Here is a 17,544-nt window from a genome sequence, read left to right as displayed (position 1 = left end):
TGAAAAACCACAGCACACTTTTCCACTTTGCATCAGTCCATCTCAGATGAGCTCGGGTCCAGAGAAGCCGGTGCAGTTCCTGGGTATTGTTGATATTTGGCTTTGCATGGTAGAGTTTTAACTTGCGCTTGTAGATGAAGCGATGAACTCTCTTAACTGACAATGGTTCTCTGAAGGGTGTTCCTGAGCCCATGTGGTGATATCTGTTACAGAATAATGTTGGATTTTAATGCAGTGCCTCCTGAGGGGTCGAAGGTCATGGGCAGTCAATGTTGGTTTTCGGCATTAGTGCTTATGTGCAGAGATTTCTTTAGATTCTCTGAATCCTTTGATAATATTATGGGCCTTTGTTGCCCCTGTCCCGGCATTTCATCAAAATCAGTGAATATTTGCACACACAAAAAAAAAAAAATTTAATTTATGGGTTTGAACATATCTTCTCTTTGCAGTGGGTTAGGTTGCATTTAGGTTAACCAAAATTTGCAAATCATTGTTTTCTGGGGTTTTTTATGTTTTACACAACATCTCAACTTCATTGGACTGGGGTCGCTTCTGTTACTTGTCATCTGCACCTTCAACAAGTTTTCTAATCCTTTCATGTATGAGCAGTCGATGGGGAGTTGGTGCCGTCTGCTTGCTGCTGAGAAGTTCGTGGCCTGTCAGGGACTGCACTCCATTTTATCCCACCCCATTTCCTGCCAACGTCTTGACTGTTGAGGGGCAGCAGAAGGAGACGCTTGCCCAGTGTGCCACTTATGCAAGAATCAAAACTACTCACAATCATGTCCCCCTAAAGCATTTTGTGGGGAGTGCTGCAGAAATATGGGGTGCTGGGGATGCTTTTAAAGGCTATTTTATCCCTGCATGGCCAAATCAAAGCCACAGCAGGACTGGACTCCACCAGGGCCGACCCAGGTCCAATTTATGGCTGATTTATGATTGTGAATAATTAGGCTACTTCTAAAGGTAATTGGTGACGCTAGATTTTATTTAGGGGTATCAGATTAAAGGGGGCTAAACACAAATACATATTACTCTCTTCAGATTTTTATTCATAAAAAAAAATGATATGTATTATTATAAAGCAGCTGCTGAAAGTAGTTTGTAATATACATAATTATTTTGTTATCAAACAAAAGCTTGAATAATTTTTCCAGTGTTATTATTCAAATATGTTAATTGATAAATAATCATTAAAAAGTCTACATATTTCTAGATTTATGAAAACATATCCCACCAGATATTACAGTTTATATGGCAATTAAAATATAAACAGCAGCCTTCATCATTACAGCGCTCAAACTCCCTCCCTCTGACATCATCATAACACGGAAGCAGTGGGAGCCAGTGGGGAGCAGGAGAAGTGCAGGGACACGGAGAGGACAAAAACCTCCATACAGAGAGACAGACAGGTGGACAGGGACAGACGGACAGGTGTTTGCAGGTAGAATAGGACGCTGACACAGAACATCATGGCGCTGATCCCCTCTCAGGTCCTCCGGGTCGCCATTCTGCTGTCTTACTTCTCCATCCTCTGCCACTACAAAGCCTTGGACATGCCGGCTCACCAGACCTACGGAGGCAGCTGGAAGTTCCTCACCTTCATCGACCTGGTCAGGTTTCCTTTACCATTTATTTTCATTGAAGCATGCGCAGACCGGCGCAAGCAGGGGAAGCGCTTCATGTTGTGATCACAGTGAAGCATCATGTTTCCGCCTCTCTTTGTTCGGCTCTGAGGAGGGGGGCGGGGTGGAGGGTTGGACCAGAACCGAGCCTTACTGTGGAAAAAGTCAGTGAAAGGGTTCTGGAGTGGCGTTTGAAGCGACCAGCGTGGTCCAGCATACAGAGGTCAGAGTGCGATGGCTGAACCGGAACAGGTGTTGGACTTTCATTTGCGACCTGTCACAAACAGCTTCCTGTCAGCGGGGGCGCGCCGCGCGCACTCGACCGGTCTGAAAGGGTTAGAGGGTGGGGGGGGGTATAACCCTGTAGCTGTCAGTTAGACTGATAGCTGTTATATTAGCAGGTCAAACAAGCGCTGGAAATAAAACGTAGAATAAATAATCAGTTTAATAAAATACAACAAAAATCACAGATTAGTTGCATTTATTTGATCTCATAGAAGCATCTAAAATAATCATATATAACCCAGCATACGAACAATCATGTATTATTTACATCTAAAATAATATTGTAATAATCTAGTCATAGTTCATGGATAGTCACCATGAATGGTTTCCATCAATGTTCTGACCCATACGACATATGGATCAAGACCCAAAGAACTGGAAAGGCTGAAATAAGTTTCCTCTATAGGGTAGCTGGACCTTAGATAAGCTAAGGACATCTGTCATCTGGGGGAGCTCAAAGTAGAGCTGCTGCTTCTCTGTGTGGAAAGGAGTCACCTGAGTGGATCAGACAGAACATCATCAGATCTGCTGGTGCCTCCATTTAGAGATTTTCAGGCTCCAGGATAGTTACAGAAATACCTGGAGGGACTGTGTGTTTATATACATTGGTTCTGGTCTGGGAACGGCTTGGGATGCTGGAGTTGTCTTGGTTTCCCTCCTGAACCGGTTACCCCGGCGATCAGGTCATGTTTAAGTAGATGGATGGATGGATGAGATGCTTCAGTCATCTATGTAAACCTCTAGAAACCCTGAATGTGTCGTGGAGCAGCAGCAGGCCACGTGTTTGCCTTCTGAAGTCCTGTTATGGATTCTCTTGTGAAATCCTTTTACAGACTAAAGAACCCAAACGCACACAGCTCCCATTCAGTGAAAACAATGCAGGCATACATTCCTTCACACAGAGGCAGCTCTGCTGTGGAGCAGCATGTTAACTGTAAGCTTGCAGAGATCAGGCTGCAGCAAGCCAAGAAAAGCTTAGCTGAAGGTCACCAACTGTCAGTCAGTAATTAATGTTTTTGTTAGAAGAACAAACTGACCGTCAGAGCTTCATTCAGTTCTTTACATTTAAAATAACCTCAGCTGTATCTGTTTTTAACATTTGGCCTGAACCTTCACTGATAACTGCTACTTACAGCTTCCTTGCTCCTGTTTGGTCAGATAACACGTTCCTTTGGCTAAATGCTCTGTAAAAAACAGAACCCTGGAACAAAAACCTCCAGGCTTCTGTAGCTGGAGATGAGGAAGAACACGAGGAGCTTAAGAAAACCCCAAAACAAACATCCAAATCAACAACAGAATGGCTTCACCAGTAGAATATTACAGTTCTGAAGCAGCCCAGCCAGAGCCCAGACCTGAATCTGATCAAAAATACGTGGGCAGATCTGAAGAAGGCTGTGCACAGGAGGTGTTCTCACAATTTGATGGATTTGGATTGTTGTTGTGATGAAGAGAGAAGAAGTTAAAATTAGCCCTGTTGATTGAGTTTAGGGCTGTGCAAACGTATGCAACCACATTAGTTTTTATTTTTATATTGATCTCCTAAAATATTTCACTGTGTTATCTGGGTACATTGTAGAGGTTATAGGTCACACCAAAGGAGGAAAATACCCTGAATTTATTTGTTTATCCTGGTTGAATCTTTACAGAACAAAACCTGGTATTTTAGCAGGGATCATTTATTTGAATTATATATACACTATGTAGCCAAACGTATTGGGTCACAGCACCAAATCCATGAATTCTGGTGGTCCAGTCACTTCCATGGCTGTAGGTGTGGAGAACCTTGGCTGGCCTGCAGAGTCCTGACCTCAACCTTGAACACCTTTAGGATGAATTACATGAGAGGCTGCAGTTCAGGTTCTGATCTAACTATGAACACAATCCTAAACCTTGGAAGATGTTTACAGACCAGTTAAAGTTGCTGATGCTGGCAATGGTTGGTCCATCAACAAACTGGACCATAGGTTGTTATCAAAGCTCATGTACATGTAGAAGTAGACAGGCAAATACTTTATGTGATATAGTGTATCTAGATGAGGAGGGGGAGAGGGATGCAGGCCTCCTCTCCAAAGGTCACATCCATCACTGTGGACATACAGTATTGACTGGAGTGTTTCATTACACAGAGATGGAGGTTAAATCCTTAGCTGGTTTTCTCTCTTGCCACCATCGACTCGGTGTCGGACAGATTTCTCCAGAAGAAGCTGTTTCTCATGATTTATCAGGAAACTGTGCGACACCTGAGTTCCGTTTTACTGGTTTTCCACATTATTAGATCACAAAAGACAAATCTGCTGCGTGAATAAAATTCTGGATTTGAATGTATGTAGAGTTAAAGAGTTTCCTGGTCCCTCTGCTTCCTCCTGCAGGTGATCCAGGCGGTGTTTTTTGGATTGTGCGTCCTGATCGATGTGTCCAGTCTGCTGACTAAAGGAGCCGACAGCAGGGAGCAGGAGCGGCAGCTGAAGAAGCTGATTGGCCTGAGGGACTGGATGATGGCTGTGCTGGCGTTCCCTGTTGGAGCGGTGAGGAGATGGCTGAGGAGATAAACTGAAACCAGACTGAGGACAGATCAGCCTCACCTGCTACAGTCAGAATCTTGACTCGTCATTTAACCAAATCCGTATCAGTCAATGGTTTTCTTTCCCTTATTTAGAAAGTGGTGGCAGTTTTCCAGTCATCTAATTACTTATTTTATTTTAACTGACCTTAGAAATGTTGGAAATGACCCATTTTAACCTCTAGATATTGCTCATGTTGTTGCACTAATCAGAGGTCATAATGTAGATTATTTGATGGCTACTTAAAATATATTAATGTTCACAAATAATCAGCATCATATCATGATGTGCAAAATATGAATGACCACAGTAAACTATTCAGCTTCTTCTCTGACGTATGACGAGCTCATCACGGCACCTGTTTACAAATGAAGGAGGAAGAAAATTGGTAGAAGGGAAAAACTCTGGACTGTATGGCAGGATCAACCCTGGATGAGGCTAAAAACAGACTTCAGGGTTTCTTTATAAAAGGGGAAAAATCAATTAATAATTAACGATTTGATCCTTGTGCCAGAAGCTTTAGTTTTGTGGGTTTTTTCCATAAACCATCACAATAGCTGCATGTGTTCATACTGGTGGTTCTCCTTACCTTCTGCTGCTAAATTTGATTTAACTTATTAATTATCTGATGAGAAACAGAAGAAGCTTGTGGCGCTGAGGCCTCACAGAATCAGTTTGACGGTTCTGTTCTGAGTCCCTCAGAACAGAACCGCTTGGCTCAGCCTGTCCATTACATATCACAGACATCGTAACCAGGACTACAAGCTTCGTTCATTACAGTCAGAAACATTTTTCACAAAAAGTGCACATAAACTGAAATTATTTATCATTCTGGTTCTGGATCCCAACACAGACCCCTGTGGTACGCCACACTTTTTCCAAACATTCAGAGGTAAATCCTGGTGTCGATTCCCAGTCATCCCAGTCAAGGCTGTCAAATCTCTTCCAGAGTTCTTGATGGGAAGTGGCCTGGTTCTTAAGCTCCTGGGTTCAATTCACAAGCAAATCTGTGCTGCTCGTTCCTCGGCATGTTGAATGAAGGCGTGAAACGCCCTCAAGCTTCTTTGGAGGGAGTTTCAGTTCCTTGTCGTACGTGGCGGAAAACAACACAAATGGTTGCCTCTAGCTTGTTACCCATCCCAAAGCTGTCCACCTTATCCCAGATCTCCCAGTTTATTTAATAACATGACTGACTGGGTGAAATGCTTCTTTAAAATTAAAGAAATAAACTGCATTTATTTTAGTTTCTTCCATCAGATCTGTTAATGTTTCTAGAGAAAGTTTGTATTTCTCAGTCAACTGATCCAGTCTGACAACTTTGGCAGCAGAAAAACAGATTTCTGATCAGGTGTTGGTCACTAACTAGATGTTAAAATCTGATCAGCATGTGGAAAATGAGCTGAAAACAAATTAAAATCTTCAGATATTGCTTGTCTTTACTTCAATCTTGATTTCAGTGTCACAGTTGGGTAGCTGGAATAACTGAGGCTCTGTGTCTCCGCCTGTCACACACACACACACACACACACACACACACACCTGTTAACGCCTGCGTGAGTTCAGTTTACACAACACAATAAACACGGCAATCAGCACAGCTCAGGTCTGAAACCTTCCCCGGCTCAGACAGAGGACTAAGTGCGCCTCCATGTGTGGATGAGGCTCTAGTTCTGCTAGGTAGACGTGCACCAGTATGCCACCATGGACCAGTATGCCACCATGGACCAGTATCCCACCATGGACCAGTATGCCACCATGGACCAGTATGCCACCATGGAAGAAACGTGGAACCAGTGTGTGTTCTGCCTCCAGCAGGCTGCTGAAAGAAGAGAACGGGCCGATCAGGGTACAATAGAGGAGGGTTTGGCTTCAGATGCCTCAAACTGGAACACAGGTGACAGGCAGGTAATTCTATGCCAGTCCTGAAGAACATGTCCTGGCCTTCATCCAACTTGTAGAGATGCTTCTGAGAACTGCTTAATGGTGTATTCAGCATGTATGGGACAAAAGGCTTCCTGTTAAGCTCTCACATATTCTAAAGATATTTTTATCTCATCAGTTTGGTCAGAAGTCTTTTGCATGAGAGGTGAAACATCTTCAAGAAAGTCCAGTTGCCTTCTACCTGAGGACTTAGGATTGTCATGTCTACAGCAGCTCACCACTTAGTGTGAGATTACAGGATCCTGCTGTCTCAACTGGGACAGTGGGTAGCGGTCAAGGCTGCATTCTAGGCCCTGTTCGTCTTCTGGTGAAAGTTGCTTTCCATCTTTTAGAGACACAGATATCCCTTTTTGTTGTTTAGCTGATAATATCTAGATGTGTTTACACATAAAGATAAAACATCATTATTAACTGGAAGTACTGTCAGACGGTGTAACACCAAAGTTGGTCAACTAAGAATATGACTCCACTGGAAGTGTTGGTTTAAAGTCCTGGGTTCAAATCCTGGCCATGGTCTTTCTGCATGGAGTTCGAAAGTTCTTCCCGTCTATGTGGATGTTGTTTCTCCAGGTACTCTGGCCACCTCCCACAGTCCAGAAACAAGCATGTTAGGTTAACTGGTGTGGAGGGTCCCTATTCTGTCTGGGAACGTCCAAAGTATGGGAATCAATGTGGGTCATTATTATGTCTGGATTAGAAGGGGAAAAGAGAGTATAGACTCTGTCCATCTGTCCATATGTATGTAGATATCTATGAATTTACTATTTTTATTGATGATAGAGATTGTCAGAATGGTATTGGGAGGACAATATTCTGTGCCAACAGGCATTAAAGTGTGAAGTTTGCAGATGACACAGTTGTGGTTGGTTGCATCAGGAACAACAGTGAGTCCGACTAAAGGCAGGAGGTGGAACATCTGGAGTGTTGCTGCAGAGAAATAATCTCTGCACCAATGTGGGAAAGACTAAGGAGATAGTGGACTTCAGGAGGGACAGACAACAACCTCCTCCATTGTACATTGGAGGCGCAGCTGTGGAGGTGGTTTCCAGCTTCACATGTCTTGGAGTGCATCTCGCTGATGACCTCAAGTGGAGAGCCCAGGACTGGGAAGCTCAGTCATTTTACAGATGAGTGGTGGAGCGTGTTATGTGCTCCTGGATCACTGTGTGGGATGGAAGCTGCTCTGCAGCAGAGGAAGCTGCAGAGGGTGATGAAGGCTGTACAGAAGACCGTGGGGGGCAGCCAACCTTCCACCTCTGACATCTACACAACCAGATGCAGGAAAGGGCCTCCTGCATCATGAAGATCCCACGCACCCAGTACACACACAGTCCATCCCGCTCCCCTCAGATTGGAGGCTGAGGAGCATCAGGAGCAGAACTACCAGATGGAGATGCAGCTTCTTGAAAAATTAGAATTTTGACATGAAAATGTTTAAAACCTTGAAGTAACATCATGAAGAGAACTTGAGGGACGCTATCTTCTTCATCGTTCATTTGATGATATATTTGAAGGAGTCTTTCTTTGCTCTGGTTGCTAACCCTGTGTTGTTGTTTCTTTCTTTTCCAGTTTGTTGTGTTCACATTCTGGACTCTCTACCTCTACGACAGAGAACTAGTCTACCCAAAGCTACTGGATAACTTCATTCCTCAGTGGCTCAACCATGGCATGGTGAGGCCCACTTTCTCAACTTCAATCAAGAGCAGAGTTTGCAGTTTTCTGGTTTGTTGCCAACAGTGAGTCTAGCATTGATAAACTACAGAGAATCATAATCAGTCTGAATCTATCAAAGCTTTAATGGAAAGAACAATCTTTCTTTCTTATAGTTATTAATAATTAGACTAAGATCAGTTTCTCCATGATTTAATGAAGTAGAGAAACAGAAATGGACAAAATATGAAAGAAGACTTATTTTTATTTCTAACACCTGATGTTGTTGTGGGATTGAGAGAAAAGGAGAGAAATTCTGGAACTAATGGGCTGAGTCCACCTCCTGACAGTCCTCCCTCCACCAAACGTTATACCTGACACACTGCAGTCAGACTGGTGCTGTTCTGGAAACCGCCAAACCAAGTCGGAAAAAAGGCATGGTTCTTTACTCCAGAGAACACATCTCCACTGCTCCAGAGTCCAATCCACCAATGTACCTGCAGATACAGCTGCCATGAAGCTCTCTGCACACTGCTCCTCAGCTTCCTCTGACCCCGCTTACGTCCTATCACGATAGCACGCTGTGACTCCCTGAGCTCCGCAGAACAACCCATTCCTTCCCAGACGTTTATGGAAGCAGCCTGCAGGCCAAGGTTCTGGATTTTATACACCTGAAGTCATAGAAGGGAGTGGAACGCCTGAATTCAGTGATTTGGGCCAGATTCTTTTGGTAACAGTGTGGATCAATCTTAAAGATTGTCACTGAATTAAGGCAGCTAAAATGTAGGTGTAACTGACATGGGGTGGACCCCAAGTCTTAGGGTAGATGTGGCATTAGTTAGTGGGACTGGGTCTACGAGAACTGGGTCAGCGAGTCAGGTTCAGAACTTCATTCTACAGTAAGGAGATTTCTTCAGGACCACAAAGCACATCTTAAAAGTGTTTCTGAGAACAAGATGCACTCAGAAACCTGTCCAGGGAGTTAGTGTTTGTTTTATTGGTTCCAGTCTTGTTCAAGTTCTGCTTGGCAGAACATGTAAAGCTAAACTCTCTGGGATCATTACTCATGTCAGTGGATCATAAACCTGCTGATAATCTCTTATCAGCAGTGAAGCTGGCGCAGGTCAACCTCTAAATTTTAATAGCTCCTCTGGCGGGCAGCTTTGATTAGCCATCAGGAGGAAGTTGGTTTAATCAAATGTTTGGATGGGGACGAAACGCTGATCATCGTGTCTCCTGACTGATAACAGTTGCATGACGGGCTTTTTCAATCAGCATTTTAGATAATCTGAACATTTTTCCAGTGGTCTCTCATATGCAAAAGGTTCCCATGATGCTTCCGGCTGCCGATCCTCGGAGAAATGAGAGCTGTGTGTGTGTGTGTGTGTGTGTGTGTGAAAGATGAGATCATCTCTTCAGTGTTTGCTGAATCCAAAGAAACAAAGCAGCGTAATGTAGCAGAGCTGTTGCTATGAAGCTAAACAACCGCAGCACCTCTGAGGGCTTTGTGTTTGACCCAGGCACAAAACGTGAGCAGGTTGGTGTGTGTGTGTGTGTGTGTGTGTGTGTTGTAAATATTTTGTGGTATACCATGGTGTCGGAGGTGTTTATTTATCCCCGCTACCGTGGTAACCATGTGGCCAATGAAGGAGGGAGGAGTCGAGTGATTTCAGCTGCAGGGAGAAAGACACAATGATTTAATAATAAAGTCATCTCAGAAATAATTGTTAAGTCAACATGTGGTTTGGTTGATGTCGCTGAGCTGTCTGGATTCATTGACACATTTCTGTAAAGGTTCAAAGCAGCAGGTTTTAGTGGAAGAAATAAAAGCTGCCGTTTGTTTTTCCTCCACTTCAGATGAATAAAAGATAAAGGCAGGAGCCACATCCCATAATGATCTTAGTCCAGCCTGATTTCTGAAAGATCACACTTTCAGATCTGTGGTGGAGACGGTTTAAACTCAAGCACCATACTAAGAAAACCCTGCCTGGACGGTTGGATGGATGGACTAGCTTCACTGACAGCCCAGTAATGAGGTTCTACCGGTCCTGAGACCATGACTCATTACAGAGTGAATACTTTCAGACCTCTGAGTGAAGTTTGGTTGAGAAGATTAAAAGCAGATTTTCCTTTATTAATTCAATGTATTTGAATTAATCTGAAGAGAAAAACTGGAAGAAACATGAAGAAAATCAATGCTTTCAGCAGCGTGCAGCTTTAATTCAGGGGTGCGGTCCACTTGGGTCCTGTTAGTGTTTCTAGGAGAATCATAATAAAAGTTCTGCTTTGGTTTTATTTTTTACATGGATCAGTTGTAGTTACATCTATGACTGAATGAACTCAGGGACCAAATGCAGGAAAGTTTTGGTTTAAATGCAGCAAACACACACAGAGAGGTTTCTCTTAGCAACACTGGATTATACACTGACTGTGACACACACACACACACACACACACACACACACACCCTGCTCTCTCCGTTGTCATCAAAGCTCGGCTGGCCGAGGATCCGCAAGGTTTTGGAGACTCTTACAACCCTCCACCATCTTCTGAGTGATACCTTTGTACAGTGAGATCCTCTGCAAACTGTGGCTTTAATGAAACGAGTCAAATAAGCAGCTGATCTTCACTGGAGGTTCAACAAAGTTCTAGTTACATTTATGCAACCACGTTTCTATTTTACTTGAACTATACAGGATAAATGCCTCATTAAAGGTGTGAAAGGTTTGGAAATGATCAAAGTCACATTTTTCAGTCATTTCACACTTTCAGAGCCTGTTTGTTTCGAGGAGAAACAAGATGACAGCAAAGTCAACACAATGCCCACTGTGAAACATGGCAGTGGCAGCATCATGCTGGGTTGCTTTTCTCGAATTAAAATGGAGGTTTTTGTCAAGTTGGATGAAGTTCTGAACAGTTCCTAATACCAAGCATCCTTTCAACTCAGCAAAAGAGCAACTCCTTCAGAGGAGAATCAGAGTTCTGGAAAGGCTGAAAGCAGCCAGAGTCCAAATAGAACATCTGTGAGGTCACCTGAAGACAGCTGTGGTCCAGAGATGTCCTCACAGTCAGACTGATTTGGGGAACTTCTGCAGGGAGATTAGGTAAATACTGATAGACTATAGTGAATTTTATAAATACAACAATAAGAATCTGTGTTTTCACTTGAAGTTCAGCTGAAACTCCTCAGGATTTAGTTTTGGATCAACTGTCACATTCAGAGAGACATGTAGCCAAAACCAGGAAGTTTTCTGTTAAAAAGGATTTTCATTTGAAGCCACAAAATCAGAAATGTAAAAATCCAACCCCTGCTTCCGGTATTCCAGACAACATGCGCCTGAAACCCATTCCTTCCTGATTCAGCGGTTTCAGGAAGATGTTCGACCTCCTCGGTCATGTGAGAAGATCTGCATCGCTCTCGCGTTCTAACCCCAGACCACAGGGTTGAACCACCAGGGTTACCATGAAAGGGAGGGATTTTCCCGGGAAGCAAAAATCTGACTGCTGACGAGAAACCACAAACCCTCAGGGAGGAGGACAGACAAGGAGAAGGACAAAGACAGGACCAGAGAGAATAAAAGGAACATTATTTACCAGCAGGAACTGGTCTCTGAATAAATAGAACGTGAACATGACTCCTCAGAGGAACACGGGAGAGAGGTGCAGCACCAGGAGAGATCTGCTCTGTCTGGAGGTCCAGTCTGCACGTTCTCGGCATCTTCAGTCTGAATGATTCAAATCCTCCAAGAAAAACCTGAGAAGTGATCAGTTTGGGTCAGACATCATGAACCTCCTGTGGTTAAAAGCCCAGAAAACACCCTGAAAACTGGCTGCTACACTTTACTGAGAAACCGTTTAAAACCTCAACTACTGACTACAAATTATTTATGTCTTCAACTACTTTAGTTTTCTGCAGATTTTAGTCAAATTATTTGACAGAATGTTCTCTTCTTGACAATCATATCAGCCCCTTCGCATTATTATTATTATTTATTATTTTTATTTATTATTATTATTATTTATTATAATTGTTTTATTATTATTATTTATTATTATTATTATTATTTTTAATTACTATTGTTTAGTATTATTATTATTATTATTTATTATTATTATTATTATTATTTATTATTTATTATTATTATTAATTATTATTGTTTAGTATTATTATTATTATTTATTATTATTATTTTTATTTATTATTATTATTATTTATTATTATTATTATTATTATTATTAATTATTATTGTTTAGTATTATTATTATTATTTATTATTATTATTTTTATTTATTATTATTATTATTTATTATTTAATTTATTTATTATTATTTATTATTATTATTATTGTTTATTATTATTTATTATTATTATTATTTATTATTATTATTATTATTATTAATTATTATTGTTTAGTATTATTATTATTATTTATTATTATTATTTTATTTATTATTATTATTATTTATTATTTAATTTATTTATTATTATTTATTATTATTATTGTTTATTATTATTTATTATTATTATTATTTATTATTATTATCATTTATTATTATTATTATTATTTTTTATTTATTATTTTATTTATTTATTATTATTTATTATTATTATTTATTATTATTATTATTATTATTATTATTTTTATTATTTATTATTATTATTTATTATTATTATTTAATATTATTATTTATTATTATTATTATTATTGTTATTATTATTATTATTATTTATTATTATTATTATTTTTATTATTTTTATTAATTATTATTATTATTATTATTATTTATTATTATTATTATTATTATTATTTATTATTTATTATTATTTATTATTATTATTGTTATTTTTATTATCAACCGAGTTGAACCCAGGACTTTTAACATAAAGCATAAAGTTTATAGACACGTAATCTCACGATTATTGATAATAAGGGTTTCTAACAGGTTGACCAACAGAACTAAACCGGTTCTGATAAAGGGCTTATGTTACCTTTTCAAAACAAAGCATACCACGGCGTTTCAAATTAAAAGCCTTAAAGTAATAAAGATAATGTAATAATAAACCTTTGATATAGGTTCTGCATTAGGATGTTTGGCTAAGCCGGTAATGAAAATGGGCCCTTCAAAATAAAGCTCATGCAATCTCTTCAAAATAAAAGTTACACGCTTTCTTAAAATATATTATTGCAAATGTAGGTTCCACCTGACCAGTGGACCTAAACTAGGTATGGAAATGAGTGATTCTGCAAGTCTTATTAAATAAACCTCACACATACTTTTCAAAATAAATCTTCAGTTTTTTCATGGTGTATTAATTACTGAGGTAGGTTCTTTGTGATGGTGGGTGGTAAACACCAAGCAACAAGCTCCATCTGACTTTCTTCAGCTGATTTAATCATGTCTACAAGCAGCAGACATGATTAAATCTGATTTAAATGAGAATTAACTGAGTTAACATTCAAACCTTGAAGGTTTTCCTTAGTATGCCACCAACTGGAGGATTTCTAAACCTGTCTTTAGGGGGGTTTATGGTCTGTTTGGGCCCCCAGGCCAACAGGGGCCCTATTCAGCTGCAAAGTTTGCTTGTACTTTAGTCAGGCCTTGTTTTAAATATTTTTTCTAAGGAAAATAAAATGGTTGTTTTTAGGAAACCTGCATTAAAATGATGAAATCAGGTATAGTTCCTCATGTAGCCACTAGATGGCTCTCTTCAAAGAATCCAATGCTCCTCTGCTCTCTTAGTATTGACCTCATCAGAACTTTAATTTAAACAAACAGAACCTGTTCTGCAGAACATATAACAATGTGTGCTGCTCCATGTGCCTTTTTCCTGTCAGCACACCACCGTTCTTCCCTTCATCATCATCGAGATGCGGACCACCCACCACAATTATCCCAGAAGGTCCTGGGGTCTGGCGGCGGTGTGCAGCTTCGGTGTTGGATACATTCTCTGGTAACAGGCGTTTCCTCTTTCCTGCACACTAAAACATTCTCACAATCTGCATTTTAGGCGTAAGTACATCCAGTTTTCTGAAATAATCGGGTTCTGTAGCTTTTACAGGCATTTGTTTGACTGATGTTTTTAAGGGTTTGTCTCAAATCAACTTGTGTGAAGAATCCTGAAACAACATGGTCTAAAACTGAAACAGGCTTCTGGCATCATTCTGCCTGACATTTGACAACTGCTCTGGCAGGTTTGGTAGAGGTAATTGAAATAGGTCCAAACTTGGGTTTTTTGTGACACTAGTGGTGTTTATAGACAGTTATCAGACAGGAAATGGACAAAGAGGAAAGGGGGAAGACATGGAGCAAAGCTCTGGAGGTCAGAAGGTGAACCCTACAATGCTCCACCGAGGACTGATGGCCTTCGTAACAGAGGCATCCGCTTCATCCTGGTTTTACCAGCTTGGATGAATGTTCGGGGTCATTTTCCTGTTGGAACATCTGCTCTAAACATGAAATGAAAATGATGAAGATGTCCAGGAACAACTGCCATTATTTGCATCCCTCCCTCTCTTGATTCTTCCCTTCTCCCATCCTACCCTTCATCTTTCCTTCCAACCCTCCCTTCATTCTTCCTCCCATCATTCCTTCAATATTTCCTTTAATCTGTCCTTCAGTTCCTTCCTTCTTTCTCTATAGCCTTCCTTCGGTGTTTCATTGCATCCTTCCCTCAGTCCTTTCTTCCTTTCCTCCTTGCATCAAACCTTTGTTCTGTCTATCTTCTTCCTCACAGTTGGTGGGTTTTGCAGATGTGTTTATGGAGACCTTCAAGCTGAACTGTAATCTGCAGATGTCCACATGGACAAGCCAAATGTCTTCTAGAGAAAAGTTTTATGGTGAAAAGAGATGAGCTGTTTGACCCGATTAAAAAATGCGTGGAGTATGTTTAAAACTCAGGTAAGTACCAGGATCCCAAGCAATCTAAATGAACTCCACTAATTGGTCTGAGAAAAGTGGTCCAAATCAGCCAGAATGATGCCAGAAGCTTGTTGTTGGCTAAAGTGTTTGTTCCAGATGCTGAGAGAACATTAACCAAATATTAGAGGAGATGTTTCTTTTTTAACATCACGATGACCCAGCCACTGTTCCTGTGCTTTAGCATCTAACTACCTTAGATCTATATGAGGAGACAGTGAAGGACCTTCAGCTGGTTGTTTATCTTCCACTAAATTAAGTTTCGGCAGAACAAACTTTTTTTGTGTCCACTCAGGACGTGTTGGGTGCACCAGGTGACAGGTGTGTGGGTGTACCCGGTGCTGGAACGCATCACACCGCTCACTCAGGTCGCCTTCTTCAGCGTCATGACGGCAGTGATCTGTGTCATGTACGTTCTGGGAGAGATCCTGAACAGCTACATCTGGGACCAAACACACACAGGTAACACACACACCGTTACAGAAGTCATTTATGATATCATACAGGAAAATAGCCAAAAATATTCATACCCCTGGCAGACATACTTTTAAGATTCTTTTTATTAAAAAATGTCATGTTAAAAATGATTTGTTCTCTTCTCAATAATTAACGGAAACATCTGTATTTGCTTTACAGATATCAAACCCTTCTTATAACCCTACTACTAATAATAATTATTATTCTTATTATAGTAGCTAATTAATTATTATTAGTAGTAGTAATATTCTGATCTTTATTTTTATTTATTTTATTATTTGCTGTTATTTCAGCTTTTAACGTTATGTTCTCTCTCTTTTCTCTTCCTAGAAGCTACACCTGGCCTGACTCTGTGTCTACCTGTGACACCTTTCTGGAGGGGGGCATCGTCCAAGCTTCTGCTGGCAACAACTTAATGCTCACCTTCTACAGATGATCCACATGGCCCCGTCTTTCAGTGTTTAACCATTTCTCTCTCCTAGACATGGCTACTGACTGAGCTTCTACTATAACTAACTCTATGTTCTCTCTTTCAGACTCTAACCTTGAAAACTGGATCAGAGTTTATCTGTTCTTTCTTTCTAGATGAAACGACTAAAGGAGCTACATCCATTAACATTTACTTTTCCTTCCCATAGAAAGTACTCCTGGATCAGTGCTTCTTTGTTCTCTTTGTGTCTCTGCTCTGTTCTCTCAAACCCCCAGTCGGTCGTGGCAGATGGCCGCTCACACTGAGCCTGGTTCTGGTTCTGCTGGAGGTTTCTTCCTGTTAAAAGGGAGTTTTTCCTCTCCACTGTCGCTACATGCATGCTCAGTATGAGGGATTGCTGCAAAGTCAACGCCAGTGACTGTCCACTGTCTCTACATGCTCACCTCCAGGAGGAGTGAATGCTGCAAGTCACTGACTGGATGCAATCTGCTGGGTTTCCTTAGATAGAAAAACTTTTTATCCAATTTGAATAAATAACTGAATCTGACTGAACTGTTCAATGGTTACGATTAATTGGAATGTATGAACCTGACTGTTGTGAAGAACCTTGAGACGACATGTGTTATGAATTGGTGCTATATAAATAAACTGAATTGAATTATTTTTATAATACAGTAAAATTAAATATTATATTAACAGTTAGAATTGATCAGTTATATTTTAACCATAATAATAAAATAAATATTTTACTTTTATATAGTATTTTATTAAACCTTCATCTAAATTATTGTTTATAATGTAGTAAAGGAAATATTTTGAATAATTAGTATATTATTATTATTATTCAATACTAACAAAACAGGAAATATTTGTGATTATTATTAATATTACAAATTATTATAAATATGTTGATTAAAAACAACAATAATAATAACAGAGGACATTTTTAGGAGGAATTATTTTACTAATTTTTTTATTAATTTCCTGAATTTGTCCATTGAGGAACAATAAAGTATATTTCTATTATAAAACACTGTGATAAAACAAGACTTACCATCATTAGTGTAAATAATAATTACAAATAAATAAATAAATGAAGTGAAATCAGATCCAATAAAGATTTTCAGAGTTTATTTTCAGGCTGATATTTTAGCTCCTGGAGCTTGACCTCAGCTTCTCCTTGTTCCTGACCTTTTAGGTTCTAACAATCCCAGAAACATGGATCCATCATTTCGGGTTTTCCTCTAAACTCTCCCTCTTTTTGTCCGTCTCTTTCTCCCAGAAAAGGTCAAAGGTGAGTGATCTCCTCTGCATCCATCCCAGCTTTGGAGAACAATGCCACCGGATTAACCTGAAGCTAAGGACAAAGTGACCTTGCTGAAGAAGAGGAAAGACCTTTTTGAAGTGAAGAACAGGAGAACATGTAACAATAATTGAAACTTTTCAACTGGGATGACAATGAAGTCCTCTGTTGTTGTTTTTCTTTGTGTTGTATTTTGCTCTGAATGTTTAGTTGCAGGAAGCCAAGCTGTATTTATTCTGAGAAAAACCCAAACAGCTTCTCATCACAGGAACAACTGAACGTCCATCTCATCCTTCGCACTACAAGTCTGAAGGAAACTTGTTTTAAGCTGAAAATAAAGCTTGAACATATTTA

The 17,544-nt window shown here is 40.0% G+C and overlaps 1 protein-coding gene across 1 annotated transcript; it reads left to right on the top strand.

Annotated features, from left to right (window-relative positions):
- Window positions 1-1,280: 1,280 nt before the first annotated feature.
- On the top strand, window positions 1,281-17,544 carry aig1 (androgen-induced 1 (H. sapiens)). Its single transcript, XM_047387375.1, has 6 exons — window positions 1,281-1,613; window positions 4,280-4,435; window positions 7,982-8,083; window positions 13,900-14,015; window positions 15,276-15,442; window positions 17,170-17,544. The coding sequence occupies exons 1-6, from the start codon at window positions 1,473-1,475 to the stop codon at window positions 17,187-17,189; spliced, it is 702 nt and encodes a 233-aa protein (XP_047243331.1). The 5' UTR covers window positions 1,281-1,472; the 3' UTR covers window positions 17,190-17,544.

This window comes from Girardinichthys multiradiatus, chromosome 15, assembly GCF_021462225.1.
Source record: "Girardinichthys multiradiatus isolate DD_20200921_A chromosome 15, DD_fGirMul_XY1, whole genome shotgun sequence".
NCBI lineage: Eukaryota > Metazoa > Chordata > Actinopteri > Cyprinodontiformes > Goodeidae > Girardinichthys > Girardinichthys multiradiatus.
Note: the sequence above shows the minus strand (reverse complement) of the source record. Positions and strands in the feature narration are given on the sequence as shown.

Excerpts from the sequence above, each read along its gene's own strand:
- aig1 (XM_047387375.1), top strand. The coding sequence starts at position 1,473 with ATGGCGCTGATCCCCTCTCAGGTCCTCCGGGTCGCCATTCTGCTGTCT. Across the intron at positions 1,614-4,279 it reads TCCTCACCTTCATCGACCTG|GTGATCCAGGCGGTGTTTTT; the intron begins GTCAGGTTTCCT and ends TTCCTCCTGCAG. Across the intron at positions 14,016-15,275 it reads GGTGTTGGATACATTCTCTG|GACGTGTTGGGTGCACCAGG; the intron begins GTAACAGGCGTT and ends GTGTCCACTCAG.